The sequence below is a fragment of the Dermacentor variabilis genome, chromosome 9 (assembly GCF_050947875.1).
Source record: "Dermacentor variabilis isolate Ectoservices chromosome 9, ASM5094787v1, whole genome shotgun sequence".
NCBI lineage: Eukaryota > Metazoa > Arthropoda > Arachnida > Ixodida > Ixodidae > Dermacentor > Dermacentor variabilis.
Genome location: NC_134576.1, coordinates 130,040,533 through 130,055,581, shown reverse-complemented (window position 1 = coordinate 130,055,581; position 15,049 = coordinate 130,040,533). Strand labels below are relative to the sequence as shown.

The window sequence follows — 15,049 nt, the reverse complement described above, 5'->3', positions numbered from 1 at the left end:
GCTAAGCACCGAGTTCGCGGATACAACGGAGAGTGTCGCTAGTAGTACAGAAAGTTGCAGAACGGTAAGGTTTGAGGGCTCTACGGAACGGCACGGAACGGTCGGTAGTGGGGAGATAAATAGAGGCAGGGAAAGCGCGCGATATTCGAGTTGTGGAATGCGGATACAAGCATGCTGCTACACCGCTAAAGGCGAAAAAAGTTTGATGACCATAGCATGCTACCGTTCCGAGGATTCCCAGGTGATTGAGCTGTCGCACAACTGGTCCGATCTCAAAACGAGAGAGGACGTACCGCAAAATTGTGTTCAAATATTAGCTAAACGTGGACTGTTAAAATACCATTCTAGGAACGTGGCTGCGTTTGTTTCACGCCAAGAAAATACTAAGTTCCAGAGAAAATTCCATTAGCCACATTCCACTAGGGCAATATGTGGCGTCGAAATTCACGCTTCATAGGATGGTGCGCTCTGTATTTAAAATGCGGGTCCTGAAGGCTACGCTTTTGCTGATTGAGGGCGCTGGATGCGGTATCGGGAGCCGGAAACACGTCACCACCTATTCAAGTCGCCCGTCCCAAGCGAGGTGGTATGACTCTAATAAGTCATCGTCACCCTTTACTGCAGTCGGTGATTAAAACGGCGCCCGATAGACGGCGGTACGGTTTTTCGCGCAATGCCGTATTAGCGGCTGTCCCCAGACCAATGAATCATGACACGTTCTTTTATGCAATGTGTGAATGAACCGTTAATTTATTGTAAAATATTCGTCTGGAGGTTATACTGTAGTTCGCGCTCACGACTGGGTGGAGCATACTTGGAGCACATGCTGAGTTGGCCCAGGTGGCACGTATACTGTTAAAATCGCTTCCCGAATTCACTAGCGGGCTAGTTTGATATACTTGCATATAGTAAAAACAGCACGATTAAAAGGAAGGACGAAAAGGAAAGTAGAAGCAGACACAAACGAACTCGTACTTTCAATTATTTTATTCGTGTAAGAAGGCTTCGTGATATACCATATTGTACATGTGCAATGTACAATGGCGAAATGCGTGTGTGTTTGTGTGTGTGTGGGGGGGGGGAGGGGGAGAAATTGCAGAGAGCACATGCGACCCAGCTATTCCTTCAAGAATCTCGCCTCAATGCAAATAATCAAGAAGTTGAACAAATTGACAATTTCCGTGGCATCTCATGTTATTGTCTCTTTCGAAGCATTGCTCTCTTTATGCTGTAGCTCATACATGCAAGCTATGCAGTGCGTGGGCAAGCGCATATTTGTGTTGTATGTTGTCGAAAGGGAATTCTTCCGGGTGGGCGGTAATCGACGCAGCACTCTGATTGTCTCGCGACGCAACAGCGGAATTTTGTAACAGGAATACGGAGTAGCGGAACAACAATACTGTCCGACTGTGTAGGTGCAAACAATTGCTTGAAGACAACCACGTGAGCATCCTTGTATACTTTCACTGCGAAATAGTGGCTCGCCGTTGCCACTTCACCGCCTCACACAAAAGTGTACATCCATGATCGAAAGAATACGGACCACAAGCTAGCAAGAAAAACAAACAAATAAATAAATAAATAAATAAATAAAGAATTGAAAGCACATACTGGAATCTGTCTGAAGCAAAGAGTTGTTCATTGGTCATGCATATTTGATGCTATAGAAAGACCGGTTTGGTTTGGTTTATTCCATAAGTTGTATCCTGGTTTTATGCACGAATCGTAGTGGGACGGGCTCGTTCTGGAGAATTGGCCAAGAACAGGCACACACACACCCAGCGTGACATACTGAGTGGCTAAATCAAACAAAACCATGCGAATCAAAGAATCCGTTAAATATACTACACAATTGCATGAACAGATGCATGTGGGCCGACATTATGTGTTGAGCTTTTATGCAGAGAGGTATTTCTTGGTTACGCAGAACGAAGGTGAGAGCACTTGGTCAGCATACGAGGGTTACGGAAGCCACTTCGCGACCACTTTCACGCTATTTTCGTATTTATATCCACAAATTTGCCCGGCGAAGATAGCGACCTAACCAACAGCCAGGCAACCATGACAAAGCCCGGAAATAATGGGCGAGAAATTGAAGCTTCGCTTCGAAACTAATCTGTTGATAATTGAAGCGAACAAACTGAAATCAACCGTGCCACTGGGAAACTCGGAAGGCCAAGTCAGGACTGCAGTGATCGATTTGAAGTTACGCGCATAGGCGGTGACGGAAATCGATTTTGTCGCGGAACCCCCGTGTCCGTATATACTTTTGCACGAGGGCGCGCCTTTCGAGCTTCTGCTGACCTGGCCTGACCCGATCATATTACAGCAGAGTCCGACGATAGAATTAGTGCAGCTCTTGCACTTTCGGACTGCATATATACAGAGTAGACTACATGTCATCCAGAAGATCTCGATTCAACGCGACCCAGTCGCCCTGTCTACGTAGCTACGGGTGTTACAGTCCACTCGCTTGGCGGCGCCAGGTGCCAGAATTAGGCACGCCATCTGGCCAGCGCTGGTTTTCTTACATACGCTAACGTAAAGAATGGATTACAACGGACAAGCGACGGTGAGCGAAGTTTCGCATATGGCTCCGTCCATAGTTGCCAGACGCCAAGCTTGCCTCTTAACGCTTGGGAACGAAACAGCGCACATTACGCTGAAGAACTCAGTGCGTTCCCTGCGGTGGTTTCGTATGCGCTTATTCTGTATATACGCGTTTCCTTTGCGCAATTTGTCAAGAAACAGCAAGTGCCCAGTCATAAGTTGCTGGACCAAACACTCGCCACCCAGCCGATCTTCGCAGTCGTCATGCGTTAGAGTACATATAATACTGACATGAATATGTTGTAGCCCACCTCTTGTTTGCTTTAAAGTAGCTGTCGATTCCACGATTACTACAGTACGACGTCTAAATTCCTCCAGAGTTCCCCAAAAAGCGTGCTAAGCGCACAATAGGTTTAGATGACGCGAGGAGTTCTTTCCTTTCCTTTCTTTCTTTCTTTCTTTCATTTATTTTAACGTCTGAAGCCGCACTGGATTTGTCCAATTTTTTCGCTGTTCACCACAATGCCCCGACAGCCCAACAAATAATTTTTATCTCTCTCTCTCTCTCTCTCTCTCTCTCTCTCTCTCTCACACACACACACACACACACACACACACACACACACACACACACACACACACACACACACACACACACACGCACGCACACACACACGCACGCACGCACGCATAAACAAACGTAATAAATTATTTGTCGGGCTGTCGGGGCATTTAGGTACCATAGCGTGATTATGTTTCAATATTTTGATGAATTCCTTACATTCTCTTGTGGAAACTTAAGTAATTCTGAGGTTATCATGTACGATCCAGAGGCTAAAATGTTCTGTATGTCTATTTGTTGCCGGGCTCCATGTACGAAGCGCACGAAGTCGGGAACCTAGTCAGATGCGGCGAGCTCCTTTTTTCGTGGCCTTTTAGTTTCCTGGAAGAAAAGAAACTAACAATGTTAAACAAACAAACAAACAAACAAACAAACAAACAAACAAACAAAGAAACAAACAAACAAAAACAATTACGGGCTCGGCGGTTATCAAACAAAGTAATAAAAAAAGAGAGCAAAAAAATTTGTCAGTATACTCCTTTAAAGAATGACAGCTTCAAGACGTCGCCAAGCTGTTGTTGCACTAAGCCTAATGCCACGACAGTTTCGCCGAGTGAAAATTCAGTCCAGATGGGAGGTGAGTCGTCGAGGGTATACATGACAGAATGGTTGGAGCGTTCGTTCCAGCAGCGGGGAGGCCGTGACGTCATCACTACGTGGCGAGCCGTAGGCGTGCTAGGGGTAGCCAGGTCTACTCTCTCTCGCTTTTATCGCCCTGGGATGTCGCCAGCCTCGTTTGGTGCGTAGATTTAGTACCTGCGTGGAAACAGTTACGCGCAACAGTGAGGCTCACCTTGCGCCAAAGACAATAACCCCTTCAGTCACATGACTATACACGTGACTGTGACGCACTATAAGAAAAAAAAAAGTTTCAAATTTACATAATTTTATTCCAAAGTGCTGCAGAATACATGAAACAAAGTCGGAGCGATAGGATCTGTGCACTTTCCGGTGAATCGTCATAATTAAAAAGTAATCATGTTTCGATTGCGCGCGCTGCAACTGATGTCGCGTATTCCCTCCCTCCCTCCCCTTCTTTTTCTTCTGCAAAAGTTTCTTTGAACGACTAGCTCAACTCACGTGATCTATTTAAGAGGAAGCTTTAGCTCGGGCCACTCCCACGCGGCCTATATTCAAATACATGCAAAACGCAAAAACGTTTTTCTGAGATAACCCACGGACCGATTTTAATGAAATTTGTTGCACTTGAGAGAGAAAGTTAAATCCTAGTGACTGTTGGAACCGGAATTTCGATTTAAGTCTTGGATATTATTAAAATAATTGTCGAAAATTCGGAAGTTCGAAAAAAATAGAAGGACGAAGTTTACAAATTCATAACTCTGCATCAAAAACAGATATCGCAGTTCTGCAAACGGTATACGTTAGACTATTGAAAGCGGACAAATTTGATATGTCATTTTATATCTTACGTGAATTTGTTACGTTGTTTACAAAGGTTCTGCAAAAGCTGTATTTCCATACTACTAAATTTTTTGAGATTCAAGTATAGCATACCAATTTTGTCCGCTTTAGATGTACTATTAAATGAAATTCACAGAATTGTATTATCGTTTTTTTGTTTCTGAGTTACAGAGTTGTAAACTTGACAGTTCCTTTCTTTGAAAATTTGCGATTTTTGCGAATTTTTAATAAGAAATTAAAGAGCTAACTAAAAAATTTGAAACCAACAGTCACTAGATTTTAAGTTTTGCTTTTAAATGCAACAGACCTCGTCAAATTTGGTGCAGTGGTTGCCGAGATAAACGAATTCTTTTTTTACATGAATTTAGATAGGAGCAACCGAGCTAAAGCTTCCTATTAATTATCGTTTGAACGCGCTGCGATGCAGAAAAAAATGGTTCCTTCAATATTGCTGATCGAACACTGCCCCTTGAAAATGCAGCTAAACGTGATATTACCTTTACTTACTTACTTACTTACTGTTCATTTGTTGATCGCTAAAAGAACGCACTACATTGTATTCTAAAGGTGGCAAAGATTGAACATGACAAGTTTCGGGAACTTTCCCTGAGCCAACGCCGGTCACAAATACGAGAAAAAAAAAAGAAAAACTTTTGAAATTCGTGACATCCCACTGACGTACCGAAGCTGTCGCTTCGGCGCGAAGTTCGAAAAATGGAACTTCGACCTTTATTTTTCTTTTCTAATAAACAACCTGTCATCGCCGAATACACGCAAATTTTCAGTCTACTTTATCAGTTCGATTCGCATTTGCTATTTAAAGCTGCGGCACGCATTCTTGAAAGCTTGTAATGAGCGGAGAACTGAGGACGTGGCTGAAAGGACGTCAATGAGCCGCATGTTGATGCTTCATTTACGATTCCAGCCCGAGGCCTGCCATCTTAGTTGAGCCAAATGAGGTGTGTGGAGAAGCGCACTTGCAGGTCTCGCAGGCTTTTGCATGCACTTTGCTGTCGGAAATTCGTCCTTCTTGCTTCAAACGGCTTTGTAACTTCGTAAATTGATCATTAACCCGCAGTGAATGTGCGCGTGCACAGTAACTTATTGCCTTTCTTGCGTTAGTAAAAATACGATCTAGTAAATGTGTAGAACCGCGTTCTAGATCGAGCCGCGAATCGAGCAGCAGCGCACTAAACAAGCAAGCGTGCCGCAGCAAGCAAGTGCCCAAACGTCGCGAAGTTCTGCATCGACGTGGCCATCTTCTGTGAGTGACGTCACGACACACGTACACGCCTCGTGTGAAATGAAACCGAAACTGGCTCATTGAGCAAGCTACTGTAGAAAATTATTCAAGAATCTCGGCTTGTCAGTATTCTTAGGGTGTCGAGGGCGATGACTTTCCTTTAACGTCATTTCGGCATTTCTCTGGGCTGTTCGACACCGTGGCCGGCCTGTAGTGCGAACAAGGGGCCCGTATACGGGGCACCGATACGCCGATTTCTTCGTCGTTTGGTCAGTGACAAGATTTACAATTTTTATAGACGGTCTCCTACAGTAGCTACAGATGGTTATAGAAGAAGTCATCGCGGCCGCCATCTTGGGGCACTAGCGCGTCGAGAAGCTGCGCAAACGACAAGCTCGACAGCGTGACAGTGTACGGCAGGCGCATATTGCGCCGCGCGACCAACCGATATAGCAGTGATAATCAGATGAGAAAAAAAAAACGGTCCCAGTTGACAAGCAAAATAATGTACGCTTGATATGGTGCCCTGACGTCATCGTGGCCGCCATGTTTGAGCATCCTCAACACCACCTATAGATAGCACAAGGCCTGTTCACTCCGACCCATGACGTGGTGATGCTGAACCGAAATTTCCATTGCCAAAGCTGGCGTGACGATAGCGGTGACGCCAAAATCACTGTTGCTCACTCGGGAGCATCCCCATTAGATTATATGGTAGTCGGGCTACTAGCATGGCGTCATGGATCGGACTGAACAGGCCTTGTGCTATCTAGGTGGTTGTTGAGTATACTAGGCAAACACTGTTAGAGGCTTGGTCCGTGACGTCACGTGAAAACTGCCTATAATATTGCGGCTTTACTTCGCCATGCGATTTTCCGTCAGACCCTTAAGAAGGAGTAATCCGTATAAGTTTACCATGGGGCTGAGTTCGCACAGGCTTCCGGGTGTGCTTGGTCGGAGAGGAGGTGCCCTCTGTGTGCGGGTCGGTGCTGCTAGCGTCGGCGCCAGAGCCAGGTCCTCTGCCAGGGTCTGTGTCTTGAACGCCACCCGGACGGCCGCGCCGCGACTGTTCCGGTTCCTCCGAGCGTCCACCGAACGAAACGGTGGTCACATCCGGGATGGTAGGGGCAGCAGGGGTGATGGTGGTGGTCTGATCTTCGGTGGCCTTTTCATGACGCCTCCTGCGCTTCGACTTCCTGGTCGCAGCCTCCCGGCTCGCGGTGCGACCTGTGCGACAACGCGCGTTCATTTTTGAGCAATTCCGCATTGACACCGGCGTACGGTCGTTTCGCTCTTATTAACTGAGGCAGTAACTTAGCGCGACAGAAACCACAGAGATAAGAAAGGTGGACAAAACGAACTAGCCCAACAATCAACTTTTCTAGCTTCGCTTCGAGCCGGTGTCTCTGTTTTCTGTCGTTTTAGCCGGTTTTTCACCGGACTGTCATTGTCACCAACGATTGCTCTGCAGAAATGTGCAGCCAGACGGGTGTAAATAGCAAGTGACTAACGACAATAGGTTCGACGACAGCTGGGCTTGCCGCTATCGCTATGCTTTGAGCGTCGCTTGCCTTTCTGGGCGCGCGCTCGCACAATGAATCAGGGGTTGGCTTCTCGACTCACGCTTATGGCAGGGTTTGCTTCTTAACCGTTACTGCAACGCGACAGTATGCTACTCCTCGGCCCTTTTATCGCAAGGGAAATGGAAGCACATTCAGCAACCGTGCGTTCACGGTTGATCGACCAAACTGCGACATGAAGCTTCCTGCTGCCTCCGAGTGACGCGAACCCGCAAAGCATATATAGACAGCAGGGTATCGAACCCGACTGAAACCGACCAACCAGAAAAATAACTAATATTTTTGAGCGAACAGGAATAGAACCGAAACGTCGGGACACTTTTTTTTTTTTTCAGTGCGGAGAAAAATCGGGAAAAGAAATTAAGTTTTAAGGTTTCAGGTTGGTTACCTTCACTCAAGCGTTTCATCCATAAATTGTAGGCACTTGGGGGCTCAACCGTGCCACCACATTCGTTAACGCACCACAGTTTGCTGTCATTTTAGATGTGGCAGCACAGTTAGTGCATGCGCGTTTTTCAGTGTGTCGCTTCGGGAGGTAGGTACGTTAGTAACACATTCGTGAAGTTTTACCATGAAAACGTTCAGCAGTGGTGATAGTCCCACATATAGGTCATCGAAAGGTAGAAGCACTTCATAGCTGGGCGTGTTGCTTTTCATCGCACTGGCATGTACAGTGATGTAGGTGTGGTAAAAATGACACATTGCCTCTGAGTTATTGCTTCTAAATTGTGCTTCTATGTGATTTTTCTTTAACGCGAAGCCTTATACAACTACTCACACCAGAGTTCGGAGGTGTTCTTTTTTTTTCGGTCAGGCTCGAAAGGACCACTTTCTCGTGCCACCCAGAGTCGCTAAAACGTGCCGCATACAGAAAATATACGTAATGAGCAATGCAATTAGCAAGTTTCACGTTCGAAAGGGCTCTCGTTAATTTTCTAGAACGAATGATAAAACTGTCGTTACAGCGGGAAACGGGCTTTAGTTGAGGAGTGTGCGGCCTAGGAGCCAAGCTTCGCGCGTTTACGATAGTTCCCGTTAGAGAGTTCGGATTTTATTTTGTTGTAACCACCTACAGCACGAAGAACAACACTAGCGCCTCTTTCTGGAGTCTTTCACTTTCAGCTCAGGAACATCGCCAAATTATTGTACGAGATAAATTCACGCTCTTTTCCTATTCATCGGTTAGGTGGAATTAACATAAACCAGTTCGAACCAGTATGAACCGTCAATTTCTTTTTCTCTCGCCCCGGAGTTGAACCGGAACTGGACCACTTTCGTTGAACAGGAACGAAAAAAGCTTCGGTTCTATATCATTATCGACGGAAGCAGCAATGCCGTTGGAGAAATGTTTTTCGCGCTGTGTCTACCTAAAAAGTTATGAACTATCAACGCAATGGCCGACTAAGTTCTGCTTAGCTACTGGCGTATAAAGACGTCTCAGCAGCAACTACTCATCATTTCTTTTGGCGCTCACAAAAGAAAAGAAAAAAAAAACCAACCGACGGTTTTGAGTCAGTCTCAACTCGTGCCCCATCGATAACACCGCTGCCGCATCGTACGAGCGCTGTGAGACGCCTGCTATCTGCCAGGACGCTGTTTCCGGGTGCGCGGCAGCAGCTGTGTGGCGTGCTGCCATGTCGCCACCGCTGTTGTTAGAACATGTAGCGTGAGGAGTCTCGAGTGCAACGCTGAAACGTTTGCTACCACTTCCAATGCTTCGCCAGACTCGTCGTTTGCATTTGGCGTCTCTTACTTTTCTTAAACCCTTTAACCACAAATCTCGAACTCGTCATGTGAGGTTGCACCAACGACGCCGATAACGAGTCACACTCGTTCAGCCCTACGTTAACTATGAGCTGCTCCCATCGCCAAAGACGAGTTAGGATCGTTAATTGGTTTTGGGTTCGATTTTCCACGCTATACCGGTGTCACACGAACGTTTTTGATCGCGATCAAGCCCGATCCGGATCGTAATTCTCGACTGCGATTGGCTCCCGCGCGGAGCTTGCTCAGAGGAGCCAATGACGACCGAGGAATTCGATCCGGATCGGGCTTGATCGCGATCAAAAGTGTGTCGTGTGACACCCGTATTAGAGGGCGCTGGAAGTGCCTAGGAGATATGTATTCAAGTATGAAGAATCAAATAATATACTTTCAGAATCAAAATGAAAGAAAGACTCATGACTACATAAAAATAGGAAATTCGGCACGTTTTCCCGGAGTTATATCGGGGTTAAAAGGTAAATAAGGCGATTGTGACAAAGTACCGTCGCCACTCACGATTGTAGTAGTAGTAGCCTTCTTCTTCATCGGTCACGCGGCGTTCTTCGAACGCTGGCCAGGGGTTCTCCGTTTCATCGGATTCCGCTAAGAGGAAAGAGAGGGAAGAGAAAACAGCAACTTCGCTGCCGTACACTTGACCGCAATTTTATCCTTAATGCGATCGGGCATGTTATCATACGCTGGGTCTCACGAAATCCTCACAGTGCAGTGAAAGCTGTAGAGTTAGTGAGCCAATCACTAACGAGAGCACGGCCGCGCGTTCCGAGCAAGGGAGGAGGGATTCGCCACAACGTCGTGCCTCGTAATAATCTGCAAGTCATACAGCGTGAAAAGACGAAGGCAGCAGGGACACGCATGGCAGAGGACGAGGGCTGAACTGCCAAACATTGGTTCTACGTGTCTCCCTGTCTTTGCTTTTCTCGCGTTATTAAACGCGCGGTATGCCGCACCAACTTGTGCAAAGAGACTACTACACTAGTCCTTCCGCGAAGATTACATTCATTCGGCGCCGCGAGAAAGGGGATTAGAGGCGGATAAAGGAAGAGGCCTTGGAGCCTGTAGTACGAAGCCTGAGGTGTATTAGCGACAAGTCAATACAGGTACAAAAAATAAGCTCTCAGAACATAACAGTAAGGTTAACGGGCCCCAAACAATACATTCCACAAGCCATAAACATCGATAGCAGCACGCGAACAGCGTAGTATACATATTGTTTACACAAAAATAAGCAAAGTATTCCGATTCTTTTTGTTTTTTTTTTTTCTGGTTGGCAGAAACGGCCCGTAACTTTCTTTCGCAATGCTGCCCGGAGTTGTACCGGCGGAGTTATAGTTGGAAAATAAGCCGAACCTGTCATTTCGCAACAACCATCTCGTAAAACAATTTGACATCCGTGGTGCCGCATACTGACGCACTGGCACGGCGGTCGCGGAAAAGTACAAAAGAACGATGACAGCATTGTGCAGGACGATGTCATCCCCCCTTCGACTTTATACAGAACATCACGGCGACGGCGACGGCACCTGCTGCTTGGTTCCCCAGCCGGTTCGTATATTAGTTTCAGGTAAAACGAAGCGCCAGACAGATCGACGTTAAGTGAGTCGGCGACGCGTTAAGTTTTTTTTTTTTTTTTACTGCTCCGAATGCCCTGGGCGTCGTACGCACCGGCGTCTCTGGCGGCGCCCTGCGGTCCAGCGTTGCTCGACGAGGCGTAGCTGGCGATGACCATCGCAGTGACGGCCAACGTGGCGGCGGCCAGCAGGCCAGCGTACAGGAGCCGCTGGCGCCGACCGATCCCGTCGGCGCCGAGTCTGGAAAGAAGGAGTGACAGAGCTGGGCAACCTTGGCAGTTGACAAATACCGCCAATAAATACGAAATTTTGGTGACATATAGCAAACTCGTTTTATTAGTCAAGATCTTAACGGTGTATCAAAGAAAAAAAACAACAACATCGCAGCGTTTGTTCTCAAGGCCACTGGAATAGGCAAACTGCTATTAGTCAAATTAAGAATGGTTTGCGCCACAGACACCTACGAAAGCGTCCGCGAACATTTTTCATGACATATTCGCAAAACGGACGCTGGAATTTCAGTTGCCGTCATACATCGATTTGATGGAAGAATGGCGCCGCGGTGCTGGTAACTCGGAGAAAATGAGCGCTCCCGTAAATTAGCCTCTCAAAAAATTGCTGAGCGGCAGCATTTTTAGTCTTTTAAAAGGAATTTGTCCTGAACAGGCCACAAATGAAGAAATCGTAGCATTATTGGTGTCAATGCGACACCAATTTTTTACGATAAAGTCGTAAGGGTATAGATAGAGAACCTGCTATCGGCGCAGCTTACTCAGTATTACTCTAGTCCCGCTTGTCTAATCTCTTCCTAAACAAACAACATAAAAAGCTTTGTGGACGTCACCCCCTTTTAAGAAGACACATGACTTCATGAAAATGGAGACAACCTACAGAGAAAATTACATTCGCTCTGTTCGCTTTATTCACAAGCCTCTCTGTCTGTATTTCTGATAGACAGAAAATAAAAGTTTATTTATTTCGGCGTTTCGACAAGTACACTTAATTATCTGCGTTAGAGCCTACTGAAGAAACATTGTCGAATCAAAAGTTCCCTTGTCGAAACATCGGCTTCAGGTACGTCTCCTGACAAGTAAGTGTTGCGAAAGATGCTCATCGGCTTGCGAGTCAGTGTCTAGTCGTCACCCACCTCGCTATTCTAAGAACGGGAGAATATCTGCTTGGCTAGCGCTTAGTCTGGCCTGTTTGCACGTTGAACGCTTCTGAACTCTGAAAGCATTTAGGTTCAGTGCAGTTAACCGTTAAACGAAACGCTTCAATGGGTCGTGGCTTTCACTTTGGTGGCTGTCTATCTGCGATTGCCGAAGCCGTACGTCAAAGCTCTTTCTTTTCTTTAGTCGCGTGTCATTATGTGTCAAAATTATGCGTCAAAACCACGGTCCGATTGTGAGGCATGCCGTAGTGAGAAACTCCGGATAAATTTAGACCACGTGGGTTTCTTAAACGTGCACTTGATGTGCGGTACACGGGCGTTTTCTGCATTTCGACCTCCCCCCCCCCTCCATCGAAATGTGGCCGCCCTTGACGGGCCATAGCCGCTAGGTCATCGCGGCGGGTCATGTCAAAACACTGCACAGGTGTGCAGGAAAGTGCCAGCGCCGCCAATCACAAGTTCGCACGTGGTCTACACGCACGCGTTTCCTTTAAACGTGGACCGCACTGAAAAGCCCAAACAGGCTATGTAAATGAAGTGTGTGCACATACACGTCTACAAAAAACACGGCGTAAGCGCAGTTTACACTTACACTTTTCCGCGTCAAGAAAGTGTCAACTGTCTGTGACAGCAGCTCGATGCAGTCATCGACCGCGTACATTTTTAACTACACCACGTTTATAGACCAGCTGCGCGGCAACTGCACATCGCTCGGGTACTCAACCATCGAAATGTTTTGATTACATTTTTGTTTAGCGACTGCGTGTCAATCTATGCTGACATAGCGTTATGACCACTGTGCAAACGGTGCCACTGACAGGCTACTACAAGCGCACTTCACCGCACACAGGGTCCTTATGCGGCGAAGTCCATTCGCGCTGAGAGGGGAATTGTTTCAAAAATATAGATGAAACTTTAACACAAGTTCCTATCGATATTATATGCGTCTCACTTGAGCTAGATATACTGTTACGCAATCCGATCCCGGAGTGCCAATATATCGCACAAAATTCTCCAAAGCCGAAAAGTTTATGGGCACTGCGCTTCGTTATATGAACAGTGTGTATGTGGTGAAGACAACTTCGAAACCGACGTGCGCGTTCAATGCGAACATTCAGAAAAGTTATCTAGCGTGCATTATCTAATTATGCTAGTCAGAGGAAGCATGCCTTTCCTTCTCGTTTCTTGAACATGATGTCATTTCACAGTTAAGAAATTAAAAGAGGTACTCGCTAAAGCAGGAAAGAAGGGGTGAGGGGCATATTTTGTACCGCAAACGCAGACTGTCAGTAACTGTCTCAACTAAGGCAGGCAGAAAAAAAAAAAAAAGAAGGCATCGACGACGCAAGGCGTCGAAAGATCGCCAGGAGCGCCTGGGAACAACGGTTGTCATGGCAACATGAGAGCCTAGCGTACGAAACGTCGGCTGTCGCTTTCGTTATTCCTAAGATGCATCAAATAAAACCGCGATTACACAGAATAGGGCGAGTTATGCTTTACAGCTTACAGGTTTCGAGTGAGTTGTCGCAATCAAGGACAACTCAAAGTTTCGTTTGGACATACCAGACATCATCAGTCCCGGATACAATTAACTAATCAAATTTGCTGTAATGACTGACCAGCTTTTGCTGCTTTGTTATTTACTTGTGTACATGTTTCTTACCCACTGCCCTCTGTAATACTTAGGTCTTGAGGATACAATAAAAGAAATTAAAAGGGAAAGCAAGCTGCACAGTTTATGATCATGAACGCTAACAGTAAAGCAGCACCTGCAACAACTTCTACTTGAAGTGGATGGCTCTAGCTTCTAAGTTCGCAGTTGACCGGAACTCCTGTAGCCGCAGGAGCCCTGGACTAAGGGCGCCTCCCGCACAAGCAGAAAGACACCTGCTTGTCCATTTTTTTAGTAAATGTTCCTCCTCCTCCTCTTCTGAAGTACTAGTACATACCGCAACAACACAAGACGAGGGTAAGATCGCATAAATGCATAGATACGGTGCTAACTTCTGAATGCTGCAGTAATGTCACGCAGCGCACTCTGCTTCGTTAATGCTAAACAGTGTAGTCTGCTTCTTTAATGCTAAATAACATCGTCTGCTTCTATAATGCTACACGACATCGTTTCTGGGCTTCACTTTTTGACACTATATATGCAAATATAAAACGCTTTCGTGTTGAGGAAACGCAGGAGTCAAACTTACCCCGTGCTTCCAACACGGCTTTCTGGAACAGCGAAGTGTACTTAGTCTTAGTCTATCGTACTCACATTGCAGAAGCAGCGCGACAGGAAGAACGGAAAAAACCGGATTGAGCGCCGACGAGGAACATAATTTTCAATTGGTAGGGACACGGAAATGCAGTACACAATTTACCGAGCCGCCAGAGAGAAAGACGAGGAACCAGAAAATGAAAGGACCAGTGCTTTTGACGTGTCTTTTCGGTCGCGCTTGGCAATTACCGCTAGCTATACGAGTAAGCCGAAACACACCCTTCAGTTTAATTTAAAAAAAAAGGAAATGTTTAGCATTTGCCAAGTAATAATCAACTGCCTTCTGTCGGATGAATGAAGACAAAGTATTCAAAGATTATTTTATAAGTATAAAATCAGTTAGGCCTGCACTACTCCTCTAAAATTCTATATTTATGACATTTATTTTTCCATAACCCGGTATAACATGAAAAAACAATAACACGGCTTTTGCCAAATTTCATCAATCAACCTTTGCCCGAAAATGTCCTCTTCGGACATCGGCCGGAACGTCGTCGTCGACGTAATACCTTGAAGACTATCGTCAAATTCCTTGCGCTAAAGTAGTCTGGAGTTGAGACTTTGAGGAGTATTAACTGTTCATGTTCATTCGCAAAGATTTTTCGACCTCATCGTCAACAATTTTCTGTCTTTCTCTTTTTACCTCAGTTCTTCACGGATGTTGAGAAAAAAAGTGCGAACTTCGATTGAAGCCCAGCTCAGATTTTCTATCATAGCGAATGTATCGAAACCCTGAAACCTACAACTCGTACAACTCGTCACACTCATAAGCATTCGCTGCTGCCAAAATTTGCGAAAGCCGCATCTTGCAGGGTTTCTTTCGCGATGACAGTCTCAGA

At 46.0% G+C, this 15,049-nt stretch overlaps 1 protein-coding gene across 1 annotated transcript; it reads right to left on the bottom strand.

The window, feature by feature from the left end:
- Window positions 1–6,723: 6,723 nt before the first annotated feature.
- On the bottom strand, window positions 6,724–14,690 carry LOC142558545 (uncharacterized). The gene is made up of 4 exons (XM_075670678.1): window positions 14,662–14,690; window positions 10,865–11,010; window positions 9,698–9,784; window positions 6,724–7,064 (listed from the first exon to the last, which is right to left on the bottom strand). The coding sequence occupies exons 1-4, from the start codon at window positions 14,688–14,690 to the stop codon at window positions 6,724–6,726; spliced, it is 603 nt and encodes a 200-aa protein (XP_075526793.1).
- Between the last annotated feature and the right edge of the window lie 359 nt (window positions 14,691–15,049).

Coding starts and splice junctions, on each gene's coding strand:
- LOC142558545 (XM_075670678.1), bottom strand. CDS start 14,690: ATGTCCGAAGAGGACATTTTCGGGCAAAG. Junction 11,011..14,661: donor GAGGACATTTTCGGGCAAAG/GTTGATTGATGA, acceptor CCTTCTTTCCAG/ACTCGGCGCCGACGGGATCG. Junction 7,065..9,697: donor AGGCTACTACTACTACAATC/GTGAGTGGCGAC, acceptor GTTGTCGCACAG/GTCGCACCGCGAGCCGGGAG.